The sequence below is a fragment of the Paramormyrops kingsleyae genome, chromosome 13 (assembly GCF_048594095.1).
Source record: "Paramormyrops kingsleyae isolate MSU_618 chromosome 13, PKINGS_0.4, whole genome shotgun sequence".
Taxonomy (NCBI): domain Eukaryota; kingdom Metazoa; phylum Chordata; class Actinopteri; order Osteoglossiformes; family Mormyridae; genus Paramormyrops; species Paramormyrops kingsleyae.
The window spans coordinates 13,929,831-13,956,552 of NC_132809.1; the positions used below are offsets into that span (position 1 = coordinate 13,929,831).

Consider the following 26,722-nt stretch of genomic DNA (forward strand, 5'->3'; position numbering starts at 1 on the left):
GCATGCGTCAGCGTGGACATATGTGTTGGTGCACGTGTTTGCGGGAAATAGGAGGGGTGTGTGAGTGTGTGTGTGTGTACGCGTGTGTATCAGTATTTGAGAGAGAGGGAGAGAGAGAGAGAGAGAGATAAGGGAGGACAGGTGAGGCTATTGAAAACAGACCCCTGAGGCTCTCACAAAGACCTATAGAAAAGGCCTTTTTTTGTGTCAAATGGTGTTGGCTTTTCTTTCCCTGCGCCACAGTGACAATACACTCCACTGTCGCCGTCGGGAACTGTCGATTTCAAAAACAAACACAAAAAGGAGAAAGGGAGAAGGAAAAATGTCCCACCTGAAAAGGGATGCCAGCGACATTGCCTTTGTGAGTCGGACACCCAGCATGCCACAGGAAATGGCACACAGGCCTCGCGCGCGGCTGAAAGACGCCCACGATTCAGCGCGGAAACTCTACACCCAGCGGATCATTAGGGTGCTCAATGCCTCGGTATCGTTCCATTACAAAAGACGTGTAACACACTGTTCTCTTCATTATAAGTAATGGTATAGGGCATACATTTATCAGAAATACAGAAGGGAGAGAGCGGGAAATCAAATCCCTTCCTGATCTTTATTACGGCCCATTATGTCGCCCCCCTCTCGTGCCGTGGCAGAACAGATGGGGTGGGCTGCTCCACAGCTGCAACAAAGTGTGTCGCTTGAGAGATCGTCATCTCGAGAATGACATCATCAGAAAAAGGTCAAGCGTTCAAGCATGAGTATCCAGCATGCACCTCAGCTCTTGCACGGCCTGCCTTGTATCAGACGTCTGCTTATTCACTCAGCGGGAGCCAGCGGTTGCGCAAAACAAAACACCGTAAATACTAGGTATGCTCATTTCGATTAATTTTCCCAACCGACAACCGCCGTTCGTTAACCGAACATTAACCGTTAACTGATTAGATTAGAATATTAAATTCCTCTGGGGTCGGCGGTCCCGCCGGCGGGATCTGACAGAAATTTCGCCAAACCATTTAAATAACTCTGCGGGGTTTTATCATATACACATTTAAAAAACACCCTCAGAAACCTTGGACGGTCTACTTTTCAAATATATATATATAGGTAGAAACTAAATATATTTTTATAGCTTCGTGATACGAATAGAAAGAACAAGAGTGACTAACTTAAGTGTCTGCGTCTCGAAGCAGCTCTGATCGCCTTCCCACTTGCAAATTGCGCTATTCGCATGATAACAACATGATAATCCGACAGTTAGTATTGGATAAAGAAATATGTGAATACGCCCATTGTAACCGAAATAAAACAAGAGCACATGTCTGGGTAGTGTTTACACCGATCGGCTACAATATAGCACACGGATACGTCTCTGCCGCTGAAGCTTTGCGCCAATGTTTCCATTTTCAGCAGCAAAGCTTGTACCTGTGTTCATGGCTCAGTGGGCAAAGCCTGTGTGCCTGTAATCACAGTCGCCGATTCAAACCCAGTGTATTTAGAACGTGAAAAGCGATCTTCAGCTGAGATGCCACAAAACTTCATACTACTACTAATAATTAAAATATATATAAAAACATTTTAAACCGTTTAACTGATAGTAATATTCGGTCAAAATTAATTATTTCGGTTAACGGTTAAACGGTCAAAAGGAGCATCCCTAGTAAATACGCATGATGTACATTCACACCGTAATTAGCTTCCGAGTTCTGGTGCCCAATTTGTGCGTCGATTTGGTTGTTAAATGCCAGTGTGCATGAAGAGTGACTGAATCCCCCTTCACCTTCACTGAAGTTAGAACGATAGGCCCTAATCTGCTCCTGTCTCCTAACCACCCTAATGTTGCCTCTCAGGCTCCTGTTTAATTTGCCTCTCAGTAGAAAGTAAACCTGCTCTCTTTTGCAGACTGTTTCCAAACCTCTCTGTCTGCAGAGACACCTGGGAAGCTTTCAGGGCTCATGTTCTGCTGAAAGATGAGACAGCATAGGCGCCGTTTCTTCCTTACATTCCAGCCAGGAGGCGAAAAGCGGCACGTTTTCTGCAGGGCACACCCAAAGGCACAGGCTACAGGGGCGAACCTAAGCAGGTAGGTGCGTTTGAAACTGACTCTATAGGCAGAGTTGGAAAGTTCAGGTCCGGAAAGTAAAAATCCAGACCACGATTTTGTTTCAACCAACCAAGTGAGCCTAAAGAGTCACAGTCACCGAATACTCGTTGTACAACTAGCTGGTTGGTTGAAACAAAATCTTGGTCTGGATTTTTACTTTCTGGACCTGACATCATTCCACCACTGACTATAGGCAGGATCAGCATGGGAATAACAAACCGTATCAATCTATAAGCTCATCTGTGAGCTTTGCAGACCAGTAGATGCTGAGATATATAGAGGCTGACTGAAAGGTATAGCTGCTACGGCACAGTTAGTGGGGATGTCATTCGTTCAGGCCGTTTCAGCACCGGCATCCTGCTCACTCAGCTTGAGCTGAAGGGTAGTGTGTGTGTAACATACCTCAGCCACCGCCTCGGCATGGGCTGACTGACTGCCATGGTGCCCAGCCCGAGTACTGCACTATAGTGAGCTGCATCTATAGTAAGGTCTACATCTGAGGGTTTGGTCGCTGGCAGACGGTCTGGCTGCCTGGATGGACTTGTGACATCACACTTTTTAAAAGTTCATTCAGCAGATGAATGGAAGAAAGCAGATGAAGCTGCTGTAGCCTTTATAGGTGCTTATATTGTTCATTCACTATTTATTTAGTGGATGAAGTTTGATCATGGAGAAAATACATTTTATGGTTTTACATGCTAACATTTTTTTTTTCATTCGCCAGCACATCGCCCTCTCAAAATCCGTATAATGAATCGTATCCAATCCATACGGATCCCCCCCGTCCTCTAGCCCCCAATACTCTCCCCACACACTATTTTTTCACAACGCAGTTCTGCAGGGAAGAAAATGGCGTGATCTGTACAGCTCCACACGATCCGTTCCCTCCGAGGTCTGTGCGCATGCGGGTGTCAGTCAAATAGTTGACGTCATGTCGTGGTTAGAGATCACGCTACATCTGTACCGTGCCCGGGTGTGAGTAATCGTGCTCTGGGCCACCTCTCCAAATGGGTCAGAGCACGATACGGAGCGATCACACTAGTCAAACATACTGGACTTTGGGGGTCAGGCGTGCTGGGGCACGGTAGCGATGGGCTGGTGTCTGTACCCCCACACAGGGATGTTTAGGACACTGGCACAGTGGGCTGCAAGCCCCTGGCACTGATCTGTTCGATGCAGAAGGACTATTCAGCATGATAACAGAGATAGAACACTTAAGATCAAGCACCATGACAAAAGGGAAGCATCTACATGTCCCACGTGTTCCTTACAGCTCAGGATAACTGAGGGCACTTTGTAGAAAGTGCAAGCCACCGAGGATGAGGCCAACTGCCACCTCTTAGCTGTGAGGAGAAGGTCTACGTACAGAGAGCGGGTGGGGCAGACAGAGGGTGAGGACCAGGCCTGTCAAGGGTCTGATTAATGACCACCCCAGAACTCCAGAGGAGGCCAGGGAAGGCAGACTCTCTTTGTTTGGATTTCTTGTGGTGAGGACAAATGGCTGACTGGCTCCAAGTGCTACCAGGAGGGGTGGGCTGTGTAACATGGCCCCCAGGGAGATCCTAACCACTGCGGGGGGGGGGGGGAGGGCAGCCACTCAGAACGAAACAAAAAAAGCCGACATATCTGTAAGTCTGTTTGCTTGTTGTGCATGTAGACTGCAATCATATGTATTAGTTTTGGCCTGCATGCATGCACATTTCTGCATGTATGTGTGTGTAATGTATTCTGTACACAGCCTGTATACTTTTGTGGGTATGTGTTTCTCTGCTTGCATATTCTTTATTGAGGCCGGCTATGTGGCACTGTTTACTGGTGTTTCCCTTTACTCCGTGGATGTAATGCATGCATAGCGATAAGCTTCCCCCTTTCTGCAGCCTGTCTCAGAGCTGTGGAGGCCGGTCCAGCGTGCTCCTGACTGGGGTTCTAGCAGCGATTAGGAGAAGGCCAGCCGCGGGCTGTCAGAGCTCATTAAGCTAATGGAGCTGGGAGTTGGCAGGCAGCCAACTCACGGAGAGCTGGGGGGGGAATAATGGCTGTAGGGCGGCAGAGAGGGCTACTTTGTGAGGTCAGGTTTCGCCCTTGCAGCCGACGGGGGGTAAGAGCCATGAATATGGGGAGGGCTGACTTGCAGCACGCTGACACTCAGATTTATTTATCCTGATGTAAACATGTAGCATTCTTCGCGACACAAAGAACTTTGCCCAGATTCGAGTGCTCCCTGCACGATGGAGCCAGCCACTTCTTCCTCTGTTCTCCCTCCTCTTCCTCACATTTATTCTGAACAAACCATACCCCCTGTGTTACTTCCTTCCGCCTTTTCAACCAGTAAACCAGACTGAAAGCCATTAAAAACTGTGTTTAATTTATTCACACAAAATCCTGACTGGTTTAGGCAGGTTAATCCCGGCAAAAGGCTGTGACATATTCCGAATCTCAGTGTTTCCCAACCCAGTCCTTAGGGAGCCATGGGCGGCCCACGTTTTTGCTCCCTCCCAGCTCCCTGCCAGACCGTCCACATTATTGCTCCCTACTGGGAGTTGGGATGGAGCAAAAACGTGGACTGTCCGCAGGTCCCCAGGGACCGGATTGGAAACACTGTCTTATCCTTGATTTGCATGCCCACCTCTGGCATTAAAAGGGCAGTGCTCCCATTGGGCTGTTCTCCCAGTTTGTACCAGGGACTCATCACAGTCCAGGCAATGCCAGGCTATATAAATAGACATCCTAATACAGAGGTGGCCAATCACACTCCCCATCCCCCCCGCCCCACCCCATAGAGATATACCTCTAATGTGTAACAAGACATCAGCATAAAACGAAGGACAATCTAACCCAGCCTCTGGCAGCAAGAATAAGGTCCCTACAGTGGGAGACTCTATCACAAGACATAGCAGAGGGGAAGATTCTCCCTAGTCCCTCTTCTGGCAGAAAGGGGACAAGACATACATAAAGGAGCATATTTGGCTGCTAGCATATGCATACGGCGGGAGCAGGAGCCACAGAAAGCTAGAAGGTGCTGAATCATCCTGTGGTACCTGTCATGCCAGATCTAAAAATTAAAATGTATTTTTTTACCCAAAGGAGGCTTTTAAATTAAACATTCTCTGGATTTCTTATGAAGAAGGATAGACACAACTTTGAGTAGGATTTCCTAATCTGTTTTCTCTTCAAGCCATTAAATGGGACTCTCTGTTTGGAAAAATCTGGGTCTGACCAGCAGGCAGCTCACAGATAGGCAGGGAGAGGGAGAGAGAGCGAGAGGACGAGTCTGGAAGCTTGGCAGTGTGGCGGCACAGAAGTGGGAAACCGCCGAGGAGCTGGCCTGGCCCCCGTCCAGCCGCGGCCCCCTGTTTCGGGTTCCACTGTTCACAAACACACCCTACACCTGTGTAAACTCCCCAGCACAGGACAGGAAGTGTGCCCCCTCATGTGCAGAGCCACCTGCGCACTGCCCGCCTGCAGTGTCTCTCGGGACGACGGACGCACCTTGCAGGCTAACTGCACTGACCACAACTGCAGAACAAACTAAGTGCATGTGAAAATGCCGTGAAGGATATAGACCCCCAGCTCATGGAGGAGGGGCTGGTCCCACCCTCTCTCTCCTCCCTCCAAAGCCCTCCTACGGGCTCTGTTCAGGAGAGCAATGTCACTACTGGGTTGGGCCTCCAGTAAGGCACTGGGGACACTTAAGAGCGGTGTAATTGGGCCGGAAAAGAGCAGAGTAAACAGGGACTGGAGTGGCAGGGGAATTTTCTGCTCGGATGGCATGGACCCAGGGCCCAAAGCTGATAAGGCCTGCAATCGGCACATTACGGCTGCATCTACAGAGCTGCCTCACCCTGCTGCTCTCCCACCTTGCTGAGCTTCCACCTCTTAGCCGAACGCTGGGGACCTTCCCAACATCACCCTCTGCCAGCGGAACACATCTCACTGCGGTCAGAAATGAATAATCAGGAAAATCAATAGGGAGTTTCCTCAGAAGATTCCAGTTTCATTAATCTCATGGTTATACAAACAGGGATATGCGTGCCAAATAAACTACCCCCCACCCCGGCTCTGCCCTGGCAAACACACGCACTGACCTTAAGCCCCCGTGATGGAGTCGACACACATGCATAGAGAACAGCGAAGGGAGTCTTTTTTTGTACAAGGTGGACACTGCGCGGTGGGGGGGGTGCAATACACACAGCTGGTCTGCAGTGAAGGGCAGACTTCATTCTGACAAGCCGCAACTGGATCCCTGTCTCTGAAAGGTCACAGTCAGGCCAAAGGCCAAGGGGGGGCCGTGGGGTGACAGCGGGTTCAGAGAGAACAATGTGCCCAGCTGGCACGGCCTCTCTCTCTTTCTATCACTCCCGTTCTTTCCTCCTTGCCCCCCCCCTCTCCGCTACACCCCCTCTTTATGGAGCAGAAGGATTCACTCTGATAGGAGGGTTAGCAATGAATCACAAGGCTGCCAACAAGTTCTGGGGGCAACGACCCACATCCTCTTCAATGCATCTGTTACACTGAGCGCACACACACACACACACACGCACACGCACACGCAAACACACACACACACACCGCAAGTACATGTACGCCATTCACACGGTTTATCCTCACATACACAGGAAAACAGGGACAGACACAGTCATTCTTTTGGAAAGCGGGGAAGCTCATTAAAAACAGGAGAGTGAATGCTCGTTAATTTATTGCTTGGTGACACATCACCCATGACAACAAAGACCGGGCCTCAGTTAGTGACCCCGTAGTGTGCCAAAAGGGAGTCAGCTGACCAGGAATCCTCCAGAAACCAGGCACTTAGCCGTTTAATGGCCTCATGGTCGAGGACACAGGTGTACCTAAAGGCGACAGGGGACAGTTACACCATTTGTGCCAAGACGTGTGTCGCTGACTCTATGGTGTGAGGCGGCACATGTACCAAAAAGGGAAGGGCCAAGTGGTGTGGCTTTGGGGACAGCAACTGGTGACAAGGAGCCCCTGACATGACAAAGAAAGCAGGAGAGTGGGCGTCTCTGTGGAGTCTTCAACCACAGCCAGGAGTCCAGGAAGGCTCTGCTGGACAGGTGGCGATGTGGGACACCCCCGGAAAGGCGGCGATGTGGGACACAAGGCAGCGATGTGGGACACCCCCGGAAAGGTGGCGATGTGGGACACCCCCGGAGACTCGTATGATTGTCAGAAGTCAAGCTCTGACTCTCCAGGGACACTGGAGCAGCATTTTTTTTTTCGGTTTGTATTGATTTAAGGTCTCGGACGCAGCAGCGTGCTGGAATGTGACAGGGTCAGAGTGCTGAGCCCTCAGTGCACCCAGACGCCCGACACGAATACACCCCCTGAAATAAGAGAGAGACCGTCACACTGCCTCTCGGGTCAGGGGTCAGAGGTCAGCCCGCGTGATGCAACATTGCAGTTTTCCTACACGACTGCTGAGCTTGTGGGTTGATATGGTAACTGTAGTACTACAGTTTGGAAAACAATAAAAACTCAATAAATGGAGCCGCCTGGGTGGACGTCCTGGGGGAACAGAGGTCTGAACGACTCCCACAGGACACTTGCACAAAGAGATTTATTAGTCACGTGCTTCATGTTTGCATGGGGGGTTTTCAGACGGTTAGACACTTCAGCTATCCTGCTGGCATGTTTATAAGGTCTTTATGAAAACACGTCTCAAGATGTGCGGGGGAGGGTGGGGGCGCAACGTGTAAGGCAATAAATAAAGCAATTAACTAAAATACTTTGTGTATGATGGTCATTGCGGTCTGCTAATAAACCGAACATGCCTAGCAGCAGCGTACACAAACGCACGCATGCAAACGCACGCAGACAAAAGCAGGCCGACCTCCCCCCCCCCCCCCCCCAGAGCTGACTGTGTACTCAGGCAGTAGATAGAGCAGCCCTTTGTGTGCTGTGATTGGTTGGGCCTCTTAGGAGGGGGGCAAAGAGCTGACTCAGCCGGCACTTCCATTGTTCCCGGAGAAACCCGATACCCCCTCTGCCTCAACCCCCCCCCCCCCCACACACACACACACACAGCTCAAAACAAGTCAACATGGTGAAAAGAAGTGCGATAGCTGTAGGAGGAGGGAGGAGATGCAGATAGGGACGAAGAAAGGATTGCTGAGGAGAGAAAAAACTTTCTCTTGTTGCACATTTCTTTGTGAGGACACTGAGCCGTTAACCTGGCTTCTGCGATGCAATTCCAATCCCACAATCCCTCTGGCCAGGCCCCCGGAGCGGCCCCGCACCCACGACCATGTGAAAGAGCAAACTTGTGCGCGGAACAAAGCCACCTTGAAAGGCGTCATTGGCGCACGGCGGTAACCGTGGGCTTAATGAGCAACCCTGCTGCGGCTGACTGCCCGCGACCGGCACAGACCGGCCTTCCACTCGCGATGCGCGCCGCAGTCACGGCCCAGTTACATCATTGTGGTCACACACTACTACCAAATGCGCCCGCGCGCCCTTTCACATAGGCACTCAGAAACAAGCTCGCTTGCATACCGATTCATAGACGCGAAGAGAGCACCACACACAAATGCACTGTTTAATACGCACACATGCATACACAGTGGTAGCCTAATGGTTAGGGAAGTGTGCTTGTGACAAAAAGGTTGTTGGTTTGGATCCCTAACCAGAAAGATACTGCTTCCTAGGTGCTAAATAACAGCTGCCCACTGCCGCATGAAATATGGGTCAAATGCGGAGAACATATTTCATTGTGTTGTGACAACTTAACATAACGTTTTTGCAACAACTGTCTTTTAGGCAAAAATTAAAATATACATTAAATAACATGTTCATCCATCTTCTAGCCCCTTATTCCAGGCAGCACAAGGCTGGGGCACGCCCTGGATGGGAGCCAGTTCATAGCAGGAAACATACTCACTCACACTCACACTCACATAAACCACACTCTACGGACACTTCAGAAACACCAGTTAGCTTAACTGCACAGTCTTTGGGCAGCAGGAGATAATCTGAGTACCGGAAGGGGGTAGAAGTGAAATCCTCACACACAAAGTTGAGGTGACATTTGGGCCCCCGGTCCAGGAAACGTGAGACGAGAGTGTTAACCTAAAGCCAGCATGCTGTCCCTCGTAACACAACAAACTCGATGAAATCCACACACGACATACAAAGATACATAAACAGCGACCATCAGATACATTAACACACACTTCAGCACAACTACATCCGACGGCAAAATCACTGCTCTGACTGTGGGATTTGAGCACCCAACCTTCCAGTTATAAACACAGCATCATTACCCATAGAGTCACCGTCTGACTCACAACACACATCCCTCTGGAGAGCAATTTTACACATGTATCAGAATGAATCTACTAATTCGTTTAATTTATTTAACAGATGCTTTTATCCAAAGTGACATACAAATACGAAATCCCTGGAACAGTTCAGGGTTACAGGTCTTGCTCAAGGGATGAGACATCACTCTGGAGACCCCAGAATACAAACCAACAACCTTCCAATCATTGGCACAGTGTTCTAACCTACTGAGCACTGGTATTAGGTAGTAAGTAATAGGTAAACACATACACAAACATTGGTCAGTGGCCCATTTGTAACTATAATGGAAACAAAAAATTACATATAATTACAATTACATTCTTGGCGCCCGGCACTGGCTAACCGCTCCAGTTCAGAATTTTGCAAATCACTTTTGTCATAACTGGATAAAAAAGAGTGAACCAGTGATAGGAATCATGAACTTTCGAGCTCGAAGAAATCTTCGGAGTAGATGGGATGGCACATTTCGGGGCAGGCGGGTCAGAACAAGCCTGATCTGTTTCTTGACCGACAAGCTGAGTCTCAGGTTTACTTCCCGCGCTGGTGGGTGGGACAGACGAGGAGGGGTGTGGAGGAACACGTGGCCGCACTTCCACCGTCTGACAGATGCATCAATGAGCTCGGCGGCTACGCCGATGTTTACACTCAGCCAGTGTTACTCAGAATCATCCCGCCCAGAATATTACGCTGATCCAGTATAGACCACCATGCTGTTGCAATGACAGCTCTATTGTTAAACCAATCCCAGTATTTTGTTTGGAAAAAAAAAGAAATGAAAGCCCCCTTTTCCCTGCACCCAGTCATGATTAGGTGCAGACATGGGGTGGAGTACCTATGGAGGGGAGGGGGGGCTGACATCCTAATGACAGGCTGGCTGCTGTAGAGTTGGACCTTGTCTATGGCTAATGAGTAACGACCATCATTCAGTGGCTCCTACTGCAGTCAAGGTCCTGTCTCCGGGGGGCCTTTTCAGCCTCCCGCCCTATCCCATCAAAGCTAGGACCAGAGGCTTTGAGAGGGTATTAAATATCTTTATTAAGGCCCCCCCCCAGTGGACTCTTTACTCCCCCAAGCGTCACGGCTAAAGCGCTCTCGTTCCTCGGGCTTCTGCCGCGGTGCAGCTGTGAAACCAGACGGGCGAGAACCGCCTGATGCGGTTGCATCCTCCTGGCTACGAGCGGGCTGCGCCTCGCGCCACGTTTTAGGACACCTGGACTTCTTGGGTGTGCCTCTGGGGCAGAGTGAGAGGCAGACGGCTAAGGGGAGGCCGTGGGAAAATCTGGAGACCTGCGGCACTTGCCAAACACCGATGACTGCAACCGTGGCGATTCAGCTGGCCGACGCCCAGTCCTGTGAAAAGCAGGCTGGCGGATACAGGGCCAGCCACGGAAAGACCCGGGACCTTCCAGAGACCTCCCCTGCAGCTCCATAGTGTCCTTCTCTCTCTCGCTGCCTCCTCTCTCTCTCTCCTCCGCTCCGCACGTCTGGTTCACGCTTCACGGCCCTCATTAGCTCTGACACACTGTAACTAAACACAATTACTGTTAAAAGGGGCAAGAATGGGAGATGTCAACAGGTCGGATGAAGGGCCCTGCGCTGGCGAGCATTTTCATGCCCCTCTGCAGACACGTAGCATCAGAGGCCTTTATTCTGTCTGCTCAGCAACGCCACACTCTCTCAATTATTCCCCACAGGGATGCTCCCCTCTGATCCCATGACTCGCTCCATTTGCTGCCAAACAGCCTCACGGACCTCCAGTGTACTGCCGCTGCGCCGGCACCCTTTCTCTTCTTCCAGATCCAAGGGCTCGGGCCTTCCAGCCAAAACCTTGGACTGAATTAAACCCGACGGCCTTTTTTGCCCTTGCCAAGGAGATGCCGGCCGAAGAAAGGCTTCCAACTGGATGGTATGTGGCCGGGACACCATTCAGGATGAGGGATGGCGAGGGAACAGCGCATTATCGCTGCTGGGCTCCCCAAGGCTAACCTTACCCACCCCTGTCAGAATTAGGCTAATTAGCATTAGCCGGGCTCTGCACTGCAGCCACGGAGGGCACTTGTACCCAAACTCTCACATGCGGTCGCATGAGATCATTGTGGAAAGGCAGACAGGCCAATGAGCGCTACTCGGCTGCCCTAACGAGGGAGCCTTTACCCAACTTTACCAAACACCGGCAGGGCCTTAAGTGCGATGTATAAACACTGAGTAAACAAGACAAGAAAGAACCCTGCAGCCCAAGCAAATGTCTCTTGGGGGCACCCGGGCAGCCGACGAGAGCAGGCCCCTTGGAGAATCGGCCAAGCCTGCCAGAGGTGCAGTGATTCTTTCTTACAATAAGAGTGTCACTAACAAAGCAGCTATTGCCTGGCCCGGCTGGCCGTCCCCGGGCCTGGAGCTCGTTGTCAATCAGGCCATTGTGGACGTGTGTAAGGGCCAAGGACAAAGGGGCATTGTCCCTGGATGCGGCCCTGCCCCTCCGCTAGAAGCCCTCTCTGAGTCCTCTGCGTATAAATCAATCTTTTTAGCCCCTTTGAGAGGCCCTCACGCCCACGGGCTGCATTGCTACAGTAGTACACACGTGAAGAATGTCTGCGAGTGGGCTGGCCGCCGGGGCGACATGACGTTTTGTTCCAGCCCAGCTTCTCATCGGACGGGACATGGGCGGATAAAGGTCCGTTTTGTTCGGCGAGGCTGGGCCCGTCGAGCACGAAAGCAGTCGAAAGTGGCCTCTGACACACATTACATTACGTGCAGACTGTTCAAGTGTCTGTCGTATTCATGGGGGGGGGGGGGGGGGTTGGGGGGCGGGAGCCGAGATTCCATGGAATTTCAAACAAATGACAAGGGCCAAGAGCTGAAACAAAAATCTGTGTGTATGTCCTTTCATACATTATTCTGTTCCATACACCAACATAAACGGATGTGACCCGCTCCTCACAGATAAAGCAAGGATACTTCAGTGAATCTCGTCCTCAGTGCCCTCTATCCAAAGTCGATAACAAAGTCTGGGGCCACTTTCTTGACACAAGCTCCCACTTCAGCTGAGGCATCCTCGGGAAGGATGACGGTACTTTCTCGTGCTCCACAAACACACCTCTGACACCTTCCCGCTCTTATCTCAAGACCACAGATGGAGGCATGGAAGGAGAGGTGAAGGAATTATTCTACTCAATACAAAATTAAAGACGCAGCTGAAAGGTGTCTGGATGGTAGTGTTCTACCGAGATACTGCTGGCGCATCCCAAAGCTGAATCCCACTGCAAAATTTCAACAAATACACACTGACACACAGATCATGTTTCTTTTCCCGAACAAGCCATAAAGCTCCTATTTCCTAGACATCACAGCATGTACTGCATATCGACTTACAGCGCTCACAGAAAGTCTTGGGCTGTTTGCTTAAATCTGTAATAATTTTGCACATTTGCTGGTTTCATAACAAAAGTTCACTGACAGGCAACGTATCTGCACTTATCTTACAGACAGGCATTTTCTTTTTATTAAGAGTCATAATTTTTTTATTGACTCATTCAGTTCTGTTCTTGCCATTTGACTCTTAATCACAATTGTAGTGACTGGCATCCAATGGGATACTAAGCACAAATATTTGTGCAAAGGTGTTACTAATTAAAACGCGCCCAGCGATGCTTGTCAATTAACTTCTTAACTCAAAACAGCCCTTTTAAAGCAATAGCAATATTTTGGGTTTCAATTTATTAATACTTGAAAAAATAATGTTTTAAAACTTCTTGTTCTAAATGTGAGACTACAGGCACAAGGCAGGAAACAACCCAGGATGGAGTAGCTACACATCACAGGACACACTCACATCTACAGCACACACTCACATCTACAGCACACACTCACATCTACAGCACACACTCACACCTACAGGACACACTCACACCTACAGGACACACTCACATCTACAGGCAGTTTGACTACATTCACCTCAGCATGTTTTTGGACTGTAGGCGGAAACCAGAGTACAAAGTATGCAGAGGAAACCCCACAATGACACGAGGAGAACATGAAAACTCCACACACACAGAGCCACGGTGAAGACCTGAACCACTGCACCACTGTGCTGATATACAGTTTGTGCAAACAAAAGAATGAAGTAATGACTTTTGATAAGATTTTATAAGTTACTGAATTGAGTAGATGTGCTAAGACTTTCTGGAAATGCTGTATACATTTATCTTCTTGGTGGAGCTTGACGAGTTAAGGTCGTGTTGACCTGGGTTGGGCGCTGTCCCACTCGTAGGTTGGAGCGGCACTGCATGGCAGTGACGTGGCCGACTGGATGGCCTTCGCAGGCACTGCACGGCCACGCAGCAGCATCCAGGGGTTTAAGTGCCTCCTTCTCCAGACTTTCCTAACCTTGGCGCAGGCTGGCCAGAGCCAAGAATAGCCTGTGTTTATGTGTGCGCCTGGGGGTGCATATGGGGGGGTGGGAGGCTGGGCAATGGAGTGGCCCGCTGTTGTGGCATTGTGTAACCCTGCCCCCCCACCCCCCACCTATCCCCTCCCCTCCTGTCCCCAAGTCCCAGGTTGTAAAGCTTTTTCAGCTGCAGGCATGAGGGAGGCTTTAGTCCCTCTTTAGCCTCTTGAGTCAACAGGCCAGGGTCAAAGGTCAGATAGAAAAAGCCGAATTGGGGGAGGGGTACCACTGACACCGGCAGGACACGTGGGGGGAGGGGTGTCCGTAGAAGGGATTTGGCGGGAAGAGGTCTTTGGAGACACAGTTATTAATGGCTGTGAGTAGCTGTTTTTCTCTGTGTCCCACACCCTCATCTCACGCCGACAGATGACGCACACGTGAGCACAGATTTACACATCCTCGGGGCTGGCACAGCTGTGCAGATGCTCCGCTCCGCTCCGCTGACACACGTACACTCCCTTATCACGCACGCGCACTCTCGCTGAGAGTCGATCACTCTGTAATGCATACAGCGATCACGCTTAGGTCTTTTAGCTGAACATCGAGGCTTGCCAAGAGCGGCCCTCTAAGGAAGAGAGCGAGAGGAAGAGGAAGAAGGAAAGCGCAGCGATGTCTGGAAAGGCAGTGGGGCGGCACTCCGGGCCCGAATGGAGCTCTTTGACATTTCTAAGGGCCTGATCTGCAGAACCTCATCAGTCACCAGCACTGAGCAAACCCTTCCTGACAGGCGTCACAGGCATGAATGATGCCCTCAGCACAGCTCAGTCCAGCGGTTTATGTCACTTGTCACAGACTAAGCTTCTTCTGGATGTTTAAACTCTGTGAAGTGGAGCCCAGTGGGAGGATGGCTGGGAGGCCGGGCTGGGAGACTGGGCCGGACCTCTGGCTGCAGTGTGCTGCAGTGTGGCTGCAGTGTGGCACTCTCTGTATGAGCTTGTTAACACCTGCTGCTAGAGAATAAGCGGCCAAGATATGCTCTCCCTCCCAGGGTCCCCCAGGCCGGCCGGGCTGCTCGCTGACACAAATCAAAGCTTAACGATGGTATATGCCACACAGACGCTGCATTGCTATGAGTGTACAGGCTTGACAGGGGTAGAGTTACATGTACGATTCACACATGCACACACACCTGTACTCATCTCGTTGTGGGGACCGTCCATTCATTTCTACGGGAAAAACCCAAACCCTAACAATGACAACCTTAACCCCTACCCAGCCCTAACCTTAACCATAAGTAACCAAACAAAATAGAAGACTTTTGGTGTTTTTAGCTTTTTGATTGCAGTCACAGATTTTTATTAAATTGAATTTCCCCTTGTGGGGATTGAAAAGGTGGTCCCCACAATGTTAAAATAACAAGTTTTTTTATCACATTATGGGGACATTTGGTCCTCACAATGTATTGCACACACACACACACACACACACTTGCACATCCTGTTTCCTTGATGTCACAGATCAGGTCTGCATCCACAGAAATGCACAAATACGCAACTAGTGTACAAAGGTACGATCCGGCCTGCTCACACACAGCCCAATGCTTTCAGCATAAGCTCTGAATCATCAGGCCAACAACCACAGTCTTTGTAACATCATGCCAAGTCAATATGAGGCGCCAAAAAAATAGTCCAGAAAAAACACAAGGAAGTGAAATTACTGCACAACAAAATGCAGGCATGGATGAATGTCAGAGGAGAGCTGAACGCAGAACACGCTGTCAGGATGTGAGGTAAGCGGAGGCTGGCATGTGCCGTGCCCCCACCCCATCAATGACACCCCTTACATGGCAGCTATCTGGCACCCGGCATTGCCGACAGCTACTTCCTTTCACCCAAGACATGTCCTCAATTTGGGGAGGAAGGGGATGCTGGAAAAAGGTTTATTCCAAGCTGCAACGAGGCAGGAACTGAGAGCAGGCCTGGCCAAACCAAAGCCCACGGGATCATTGTCCTCAGAATGTGCTCCATGACAGGCCGACGTGCGGCAAACGTACGTTAGGCACCTGGGACCAGCGATTTTCACTGAGAATCTGGCAACGACGCCGAACCGCAGCAACTATGGGCTGTCATTGAACTCAAGAGCAGTTCTGATCCCCACAGATGATCTGAAATGGAGTGGCTTTTTCCACCGCCAGACAAAACCAAGTGCTTCCACAAAAGTAATGATTTGGGATCTAAAATGACATTTTCTCTAAGCTTTGCATTCTTGATGTTGTGTTTCCCTCTCACCACGGTCCGTTCAGGCCGGGCCTCTGTGGCGGCAGAACGGGACCCAAAGCGAAACGCGTGTCCCTTTGGGTTCTTACGAGGGGACAGATCTGCAGCTGCGGGGAGCACAGAAAGGGAGCGGTGACAGTAATGACGAGCAGGAACAGCTCGGACGCAGGACGGGGAATGGACAGCTGTGTCCACAAGACGGTGACGCGGAGCTGTGATGTCTTTGTGTGTGGGTGGGAGGCAACAAAAGGCTCAGGCAGAGGATTCTGGGTGGTCCTAGGGGACAACGAGTCCCTCCCTGTCCTCGTCACACCTCCAGGCTCTAGAACCGGTATGACAGCCCATGCGACCAAGACTGCAGGCTGGAGTGTCCCTTTCATCTCAGCCAGGGTTACAGTCCCCCTCCCACCACCGGTCCACGTTGGGGTCTTTAGTATAACAGTTGCCTCGACTGGACCAGGACCCAAAAATAGCACATGGGGGGGGGGGGGGGGAATCCTACCTCCTCTGGTGTGTCCATCATATAACTTGCTACTGACTTTCTATCTGATATGCTGCAGCGATATGAGCTGAATGGAACTCTCAGATCATTAGGAAGGCATCAGTTAGTCCTGCCTAAGGTAAAGCAGTGCTTAGCTATTACGCTGCTCTTAAATGAAGCCAGTTGACTGACAGCATTAGAGGAGCCCTGACGCCAGACGCTTTTGTATGCAGGCTGAAAACATTCCTATTTGTCTGGACTTCTTCCTCAGCTTAATACCCTGTTAGCTTTCTGACTTTTCTATCCTGTAACGGCATCTTATTATCCCAGTTTACCTGCAATTTGCTTTTTATTACAAATAACAATAATAATAATAAAATAGTACAAATTTAGTTAGAAATGATTATTTATGTGAAATATCTGTTTTATATTTTTTGGTATATTTTTCATCTTTATAATGCACCATGGGGGACCTGTGTGGAACGACATTTCAATACACTGTATACTGTGTATATTGTTGCATTGACAATAAACCAATCTTGAATCTTATTTTCATGCTTAATTTTCACTTTCAAAACTTTCATGTTTCAATCGTGTTTTTAATTTGAATTTTCTTTGTATTCTGTATTTTTAATGTATAAAGCACTTTGATTGACTGTAGTATGGGAAAGGTGCTATATAAATAAACTTGCCTAGTCTTGCCTTCTAAGCTTCATATGTATGCAAATCCCAAGGCAGAAGGCCACAGACAGCCTGCAGATCATGGTTCCATCCATCCAACATCACGTGTGTCTGTCGGCCTGCTTCGTGGACGCAAGACAACATGACATGACCCGGCTAATGGCTCTTTCTGTTAAAACTGAACAAGATATGCTTTTATTGTATGTCCAACTTATAACAGTAATAAAGACCAACTAAGTAAAGGGAGGGTAATATGCGGTAAAAGCGGTAAATTACCGGTAAATTACCGGTGAGGCGATACGGTTAAAGCCTTCCGTCAGTCTCCAGCGGGTCGCGCCTTCATCTGAAAGCCCGTTTGCCGATTCCCCCCCCAGGGCCCACTTCCTTTGACACCTGCGTTAGCCTGTTGCTTTTTCACTCCCACAAAGCCAGACCAACGAGCGCACTTCCAGAAGCTTCCTTTTCTTCCTAGGTGCCTGACTAAATACTAATCAAGGCCAAAGCAGCTCTGCTCTGGCCAGCTGTCACGATGGGCGTCACAGGACAATGCTGGCGCTGGCTCAGGGACCCCCGGTCACCAGCAGGGCCGTTTATTTCCAGGCATGCAAAAGCGCTCGGGCTAAACTCCCTGCGCAGGCCTGTGCTTTGCTCTAGTACAGCTCATAGACTGGCCATGAATTCCACAGAAACACTTTTAAATAAACACATTAGTACTCGGTTGGCAAGTGCACCATGGACAAACTTGGCAGCAAACTCTCTTCCTGGCATCTGCGTGCATGTCTGGCTTCCCAGTCACATAATTATACCCGCATATTCCATGTGCCATCATAGCTCGCATGCAGCTTAAAATTCTGCTTCCAAACATAGCGGCATAATGCTGGTATCGCTGTTACTTCCAGATAAATGTCCTGGGTGGATGTTTCTCTGCAAGGCCAAGAGAGCGGAAGCGGTTGTTATCTGTAATAATATGACTCAGGCAAATTCACTTGTTCAAAACAGACAACTCTTAATTCTAATGTCTGTAGCCAGGGGACACGTGACACATGAGGAACACGGTCCAGGTGCAAGATGTGTATAAAGTGGGTTAAAGCGAAGTACACAAGGGCAGCGTCCTTAAAATGAGCAAAAACGTGGATCGTCTGTGGGACCCTCAGGCCTGGATTGGAAAACACTGGTCTGGTCCATTGTAAGGGGACCTTCATCTATGCACCATTCTCCTCTGGGGGGGTGGTGATCATTTCCATCTTGTGCTTAGATGTCACAGTGCCTGGTGACTGGTAAGGGGACGTCACCCACGACGTCCGGCATGGTCACAATAGCCAACAGCAATGGCCGAGATCTCCTCTTCAAGTAACCATATAATATGTTTCCTTAATTTACTCAACTACATAAACACTCCCACGAATGCTGACAGAAATATTCAAAAGCAGGTTGGTTTCTGGCACAGTGTGAAAGGTCACAGCTGTAGAGAATACAGAAAAATACTGAGAATCAGGATAATTATTATTATTGTGTATTAATATATCTGCCTATGACAAGTTCCAAATGTTAGCTGTTTTTTGACTATCTATCCTCAGTCAATTTATATAAAGCCCTTAGTTTAAACTATTTACAACAGTAAAGCCCTTTTTCTGACTTAAACTGCCAACCAGTTGGCTCAATGTCCATGTCCAGTTCTTTGTCCAGTGCTGTGTCTCTGCATCAGCTTATTAAGCTCAGCCCCTTATTGGTCTTTATTTATGAGCACTTTTGTGCTCTTGTACTTAAATTTTAAAGTGATGACAGCTGAGTGACTCTAATTCCAGCGTCAATGTGTGGAATCAGCAAAATTCCAGATACAGGACTGCACACTGCTGATTCAGGCCATTGTCGGATACATTCTTGCATAGAGTCTCTGCCTACTGACATGACGTAATGCTTTCATTTTAGGAGCTTGGATTATGTACAATGGCCGTTGACAAAAGCTCCCAAGAATACAAATTTTATCTGGAATTATTTTATGTGGGACTAAAAAGTCGAAAGAAAGAAGCTGGGAGGTAAATTAAAAGCCTCCTTCATGCTAATTGAGAAATAAAGGAAAATGTGACCTGGCTCAGGTTCTGTTTATCCTTACTGAAGATCAATGGCATGGGCCAACACTGCCCTCTGGTGGCCGGAGTCACCCAAACGCACGCTAATGAGAGCCCGACCACGGGACTGAGGTCCAACAGCAGCGACCAGCTGTCAGCTATTGCAGGGCTATGTCATTATCCCATTAGGGCTAATGTGAGAAGGATGAAGAAATCAACCCTCTGCGCGTCTTAGCGACCATCAGCTGCCGCTTGGAACCGGGCCGTTCCACGTGCTGGACGGCTAATGGGCCGCAGTGGTTCTGGTAATGAAAGTGAGATTCACAACCAGACCCATTACACTGGACTCAGGGTAAGTCTGCAGGGGGATGCAAATTGGTCCCATTACGTTCCCAGTCGCCCTGCTGCATACACTTAGCTGGCATGCAGGCAAACTTACACAGCCACAGTCTTGATGTAATGCGAAAGGACAAATGAACAGGGAATTATTATTCTGGACCCGAGATGCCACCCTTAGTTAGTAACATGGACAGGGTGAGGTTCAGGAATTAATCAGTAACAGGAAAAAGGCGACTGGCACAGGAAGAGGCAGGATGACTGGTGCTGAAAGCGTAGTCCTGGATGCAAGCTAAGGCAGCCACAACCTAAAGCCATGTCTAGCAATATATGATCAATGATACTGTGACCTCAGTGACAGAAACACAAACAGCGGTGTCAAGACTGCTTCCTTCTGACGTTAAAATACATACACGTAAATTTCTGTCCATGTCTAAAGCAGAGTTTCTCATTCCGGTCCTCGGGGACCTCTGGGTGGTTCATGTTTTTGCTCCCCGCCATCATCCGGCCAGACAGTCCACACTGGGAGCTGGGAGGGAGCAAAAACGTGGACTGTCTACAGGAATCACTGAGTATGACTAAGGGTAACTACTTGTTTGTCACTCAAGCATAGTATCTCACCAGCTTTTCATCTGTGAGGAGCAAGCCAAAAGAAACACGACACTTTAGACACTCACTGGGATACGTGGCTGACCGGAGCGAGTATGCAGTCTCTCTCTGCCTCTAGGTCCAAATCATCCCCAAAGGAAATGTTGTAGCGGAGCGGCAGTGGGGACCGCACCTCCGAGAATCTTGGGGAACCTTATACACACCCATAAAGAGGTGCGTGCAAACACAAACACACGAGTGCGCATGAAAATGCATTCCATGCTGAGGTGATGAGCAATTCCAATCATCGTATCGTTTTGGACATAATATTGAGCATGTTACTTGATGTTGGGGAGCAAAACTGGTAGGAGGTGACTGACGTCCATGTCTGCTGCTGACCTGAGAAGGAAGGAAAGAGAGGCAGCTTGACACAAGGCCAATAAGAAGTGGCATATCTGAAGCTAACAAGCCACGCGACAGGAATCTTATCAACAACAGCAAAGAACTCAACAAAACACCAAATCGCTGGATAGTTAGAGAATCTGACACCTGGGTCAGGACTAGACTTTAAATAATTTGTGGATAATGAGCAAATAAATCACAACTGAAAAGCCAGAAAGATACTGGGGAGAGAGAATACAATCTCAAAGCAGCTGCAGCTCTCTGGCAAACATGCTGCACATAAATATTAATGTGCCTTCAACGTCTCACTGTCCTGTTGTAATCATCAAAATTACATGATGGTTCTGAAATAGAGACTAAGACTAATTACCACTTTAATGTCAAGGGTTCCAAAAGTCATAGCACACAACAGGCAGTGTGACGCAGGCCAGAATCACTGCATGACAACAACAGAGCTATTCCGTTCTGTAGTTTGACATGATCCAGAATCTCTACATTGCTACACTGGCAAGATGTTCTGAGATGTTCTGTGAACATTAAAGTCTGGAGCCAGACACAGGATGTGATTATGGTCCATGCTGCTGGGTTACACCACAAAGCCACAGGACTTCATCACCGCTATACTACAAATCTGTCGAACTCAATACCTGAGATAGTGCTATAGGCATCTGATCCCGCATCATCAAACACGGAGTCGTAGGCGATTCTCTGTACAGCAGGGGAGTCGGGCCCATACTCCTTCTCACTCTTCAGTTTCCTCCTCATCCTCACCTGGCCCATGTCAGCACAAGACAAAGAAAAGAGGCAGCGAGGAAAGTCACTCTCAAAGGTCCCTCAGAAAGAAAGACTCGTGTAGAAACACAGGCTTGTGTCCCAGACAGGAAAAGCCCCAGGAATCACCGCGTCCACAAAAACAAAGTAGCCATAACTACAGGAAAAAATTAAGAGGAGAAAATGAAGAGACCACAGCACAATTTTTTGTTTTACTAATTTATCAATTTATAGGTGTGCGTCTGTGAATAATATGTTTTTCGCAAACTGAAGCCTGACTCTTCACTGTTTTTCATTCATTAAGGGCATCTATCTTGTCTTATGGAACTTCAGTCCTGCCTATAGGAGCCTGATGCGAACTGTCCTATCAGTGCACTTCACACCTGCACTTAATGTTTCCCATTCCTTTTGAAGGTCACTTGATGTCTCATGAGAAACCGTCAGATAAGTTAATGTTCATCTCTGGGATCAGAAAGTCGCTTCCACCCTCTGCCTGTCTGGTTTCTGGTTCCCAGTGTCTCCTGCTTCACCTTATTCTTGTGTACTGCTGTCTTAGAAATTTTGAACCTGGAAGCAACCTGCTGCTCAGCATAGCCTTCTGCCAGCAGAATCAGGATTAAAAATGCAGATATAGAGTGGTCTCTTAAGTTTTTCTATGGCTGTATGCTGGTATCTGGCAGGAAAACGCCAGACAGTGATTAAGAGCAGGATTTTAGAGGAACAGTCTTCTTGAGCTTGTGGAGCAGGAAGTCTGTGGAGGAGGCCGGCAGCCCTGCGTACCGTCTTCTTGGCCTTTGAGGTGAATGTAGAGGAGCTGAGGTCTGGCCTCCGTCTTTTCACAAAGGTCTTGAAGGTCGCAGAGTCTGGGCTCTCCACAGCGAAACACCTCCAGGAGGTCTGAGCAGAGAAGACGGTATGGAAGCTACACTATATGGACAAAATTATTGGGACACCTCGCCATTACACCCACAGGAACTTTTAAGACATCCCATTCTATATCCACAGACACCAATATGGAGTTGGTCCCCCTGTCGAAGCTATGACAGCATAACAAGATATTTTGGACAATGCTATGCTTCCAAACTCACCCAACCATGTTTTTAAGGACTTTGCTTTGTTCATTGGGGCACAGATACACTAGAACAGAAAAGGACCTTCTCCAATCTGTTCCCACAAAGATTGAAGCATAGCATTGTCCAAAATGTCCTGGCATGCTGTTATATGTACAGTATGTGTTATGGACCAACTCCATATTGACTGCCTATGGATTTAGAATGGAACGTCATGTAGGTGTAATGGGCAGGTGTCCCGATACTTTTGTCCATATAGTGTATGTACCACTTTCAATGTGAGATACATATACTCCCATCACGCACGCCAGTGGGACAGCAGCTAAGGCACTTACACACTGACATATTCGCACATGCACATGTATAAAAGCCACCATGTGGAATCAAACAGACGCCACAGGAGTGACACTCAGCAATCAGCCGCATTTCACCTGTATGAGACAAGCTGCTGCAGGAATCTGACGGTTGAAATGCTTCTGCCTCTGCTTTTGCTGGACCTTCAGAGCAAATCCTGAGCCAAGGATTCCCTGGAATGTCATCACAAATGTCTAAGACGCATACTCTTTCAGTCATAGTTTCCTTTATGTACCAACAGCAATTACATTACTGCCTCATCAAATTTACAATGTCAGTCCGTCCAATTCTGAAGATGACTACACAATGACCTGTGCCAAGAAAAGACTGAAAAAGGTCAAACAATAGAATCATTTAGCTATGATATAGTTGCATAATAATATATAATTGCATATTAATAGCACATTGGTGCAGCTTTGTATCATCTTGAATAGGGATGGATAAAACAATAAAAGCATTACATGAGAATTTCTTACATTCTGAAGTAATTGCATCACAATTACAAATGCGATTACAAATAAGAGTCAGTTGTATCAGGTTTAATGTCAGTTAGTAGCCCATATCAACCGTAAAGGAGGTGTGAAAATCAGAACTATGGTATGAATTTTAAAAATAACATGAGGAAAAGTAACAGCAAGAGTGCAAAGACTTACTAAATGATTTAATCGGTCAGGGGAGGACAGTCTCAAGAATCATATCATTTGCCAAACTGCACAGCTAAAAAGAAGCACAAAACCTGGATCCCTTGGCAATGTGGAAAGATATATGGTCTGATAAAGCAGGAATGAATCCTGTTTGCAGCTCTGTGTGTGACGTTTTCTTGTCTGCGTTCTTTCGGATTTCCAAAAAAACATGCGATTAGGTGACCTAATGTCTGTAAATTGCCCATAGCGTGTAACACAGTGCACAGTTACAGACTGACATCCCAACCCTGCACAGAAGGTGAATGGATGTGGGTCTGAATTAGCTTGCTTTAATCCATAACACTAAGACACGTTCTGCTGTCCTTCAGAAGACGCTAAGTGAATAATGCACCATGACCCTGCTTTCTGTTGTCTTCTGAAAACCAGCGTACGGTGCCGTGTGACAGCTTCGCTGTACAGATGTGACAAAGTAATGACAACGTCATTGGCTCACTGCTGGCAAAGCGAAGAAGGAGATGGCGAACACTGAGAAACACGATGCTATCGTTTTGCCGACCCACGTCTGTGGCACCTTGTCCCCGTAGCCGATGGTGGTCACGGTAACCTGGACAGGAAGCCAGCGCACGATGACAGGTTACTGCTTAATAAGGCGAGCATGAAAAACAACGCATGAGCAGTCAGCAAAAGCGCCTCACCACACCCCACCACAGGGCATCGGCATAGTTGCCAAACTCGGTTCTCCCACTTCCGTCGACGGAATTCTTCTCAGCCAGATACACAAAGTATGAGCAGAAGATGAGGCTCAGAAAGCCAATGTATAGAGTAGTGATGAGCTCCTGAAAGACACATTCAGAGAAGGCAACCGTGACTGAGAGGCGGGTGAAACGCTGAGACAAGACTAATAACCTTCTCTCCCCCCAACCAGAAAACCAGATGGTGCTTATCTGAAATCTAAATCTATATTTAAATGAAATTGTTCTGCTAAATGTGTGCCTTTATGTGTCTGATCCTTTGTGGATATTGCAGCAGGTGTAAGGCCTGTGTATGTTACTGCACATCGATATAATTATGTAAATCCACATAATTAATCATTAATGTAAACAGTTCATGGACTGGAGACTGACAGCGTACATACAGAGCAGGATTATTATTGTTAATGAAAACAAAAACAGCAAGAAAAGATTTTCATACACTGGAATAAAATAAGATCCGAAAATAGAAAATGATAAAAATACATTGCGCTCCGATACTAATTGAAATACAATAAACATCAAATACTTTCTGCTTCTGCTTTTAAATATTGTTTATTATTTGTTTATGTTGAATTACCATTAACAATACCTGGGAGATATTTTGGCTATTTTGAGGACATTAGTACACAATGTGAATTGCGTAATCATGTGGGATTCTGTAAAGATCAGACAGATAAAGTAGCTCTACAACTTTCAGTCTAACCCTAGAACTAAAATCACTAAAACGTATATGAAAACCAAAAAAGCACAAAAACTAAATTAAAATATATTTTTTAAAATAAAATGAAAAAAAAAAAACTAATAAAACCACACTGAAAACTGAAACTGTGTGCGTAAACTAATTTGAAAATAAAAACAAAAATAGCACTGGTAACCATGTTGGACAAAAAAGTGTAGGTGAAAAAACAGGAAGCATGAATTTGTTTATGTTTTTACATTTTGAGAATAATTTAAGCGGAAGCGCAGGTCGGGCTTCGAGGATCGGCAGGGTAATTGCTTCCTCCTGTGCCTCATTCCCTGCGATGTGTATAAATGGACGTATTCAGGTTTTCTGGGCCTCACTAACATGGAGGAAACCTAGGACTCCACGAGGCTGCAAACTCATCTCTCATACAGCAGCTAGCCTAAGCTCATCCTGTCCCAGTCCGACCCGCTCGGCGCCCTTTTCAGCCAGACCCAAAGGACAGTTCTCTTTGTGTATTTACTGAAAATCTGCCACTTGTCCTATTCCTATCCTGCCCTCTGTCTCCTGAATTAATACTTTTCCTTCAAATAAAAATCATATTCCCTGGACCTTCAGGGATATTCCCCATATTAGTGAGACACTGATTTGCGTGGAAGTTATTTTTAATATTATTTATTTTTCTTATTATTGTGTTTGGGTCTGTGCATATGTGTGCGTAAACAATTTAGCTTTCTTGTGGGAACATTGACAAAACAAGAAATTCTGGAAGAAAAAAATCATACACCGTAAGTTCATTTAAAATACAGTTCAACAAATAATGCTGTCTTGTTTGAGTTTCAGTGATTCATAGTTAGAGACGGTTAATTATAGCAAACTGCAATTACAGTATAATGTGAGTCTATGAGAAGTTCCCACAAAGTGGCTTTATGTACCATTCACATGTCATTGTGTTCGCTCGCCATTCCCACCTGCCGATGGATGAAGACCACAGACCCCAGCAGGCGCCAGGTGCCACCTTGTCGGTCCACGTGCAGCATCCGCAGAATCTGCAAGAAGCGGACCCCCCTGGAAGACACGCAGCCGCCGTCAAGCAGCCACACACACACACACACACACACACACACACACACAGAGTTGTGTAATTATATCTTTGTGGGGACTGCTCATTCATTTCTATGGGTAAAATGCTAATGCTAACTATGACAACCTTAACCCCTACCAAACAAAATACAAGTTTTTGCATTTTTAGTTTTTTCATTGCAGTCACGGATTTTTATAAAATGGATTTTTTCCAGTTTCCTGGTCCCCACAAGGTAAGGTATACCTGGACCACGCACACACACACACACACACACACACACTCTGCCTCTGGCTGGTGGCAGTAGACACCATCAAAAAACCCCGCCCCCCCCCATGCTCCTCACCTCACTGCTGAGGTGGCAAAGACCTGGCCTTTGGATCCCACTGTTAGAACTATGACAGAAGCCACCACCACAATCAGGTCTGTGGAGGAACAACAGAACCAGGGCCATCAACCTTCCACAGGAGTTCATGCCACATGGATGGTATTAATCAACCAGCACTGAAACAGGGCCCAAGGCCCTCGCCTCTGTCACATTAGTGATGGTTCCTGCTTGCCAAGGAGGGGCAGGGCAAGCTTCAGCTCTCACCGATGATGGAGATGAGCTTCCTGGCGAAACGCAGCCGTCCCCAGAAGCCCACATACTTGCTGCGGCAGCCAGCTGACCAGAGTCGCACCACGTACTCCACCCCAAAGAAGACCACCAACACAATTTCCTGCGGGGAAGGACAGA

General features: G+C 47.9%; 1 protein-coding gene across 2 annotated transcripts in view; it reads right to left on the reverse strand.

Moving 5' to 3' along the window:
* The window catches only part of LOC111859522 (potassium voltage-gated channel subfamily KQT member 1-like), a 74,152-nt gene that overhangs the window by 27,323 nt on the left and 20,107 nt on the right, over nt 1-26,722 (reverse strand). The window contains exons 3-12 of one of the 2 annotated variants that reach the window (XM_023842279.2): nt 26,579-26,705; nt 26,333-26,411; nt 25,877-25,973; nt 24,167-24,307; nt 23,965-24,075; nt 22,905-23,000; nt 22,184-22,300; nt 21,280-21,403; nt 20,573-20,629; nt 20,320-20,443 (exon numbers count right to left, since the gene is read on the reverse strand). In XM_023842279.2, the coding sequence (XP_023698047.1) occupies nt 20,320-20,443; nt 20,573-20,629; nt 21,280-21,403; nt 22,184-22,300; nt 22,905-23,000; nt 23,965-24,075; nt 24,167-24,307; nt 25,877-25,973; nt 26,333-26,411; nt 26,579-26,705 (1,073 nt within the window). The remainder of the gene's footprint in view (nt 1-20,319; nt 20,444-20,572; nt 20,630-21,279; nt 21,404-22,183; nt 22,301-22,904; nt 23,001-23,964; nt 24,076-24,166; nt 24,308-25,876; nt 25,974-26,332; nt 26,412-26,578; nt 26,706-26,722) is intronic. The other variant, XM_023842280.2, reaches the window with a different exon arrangement.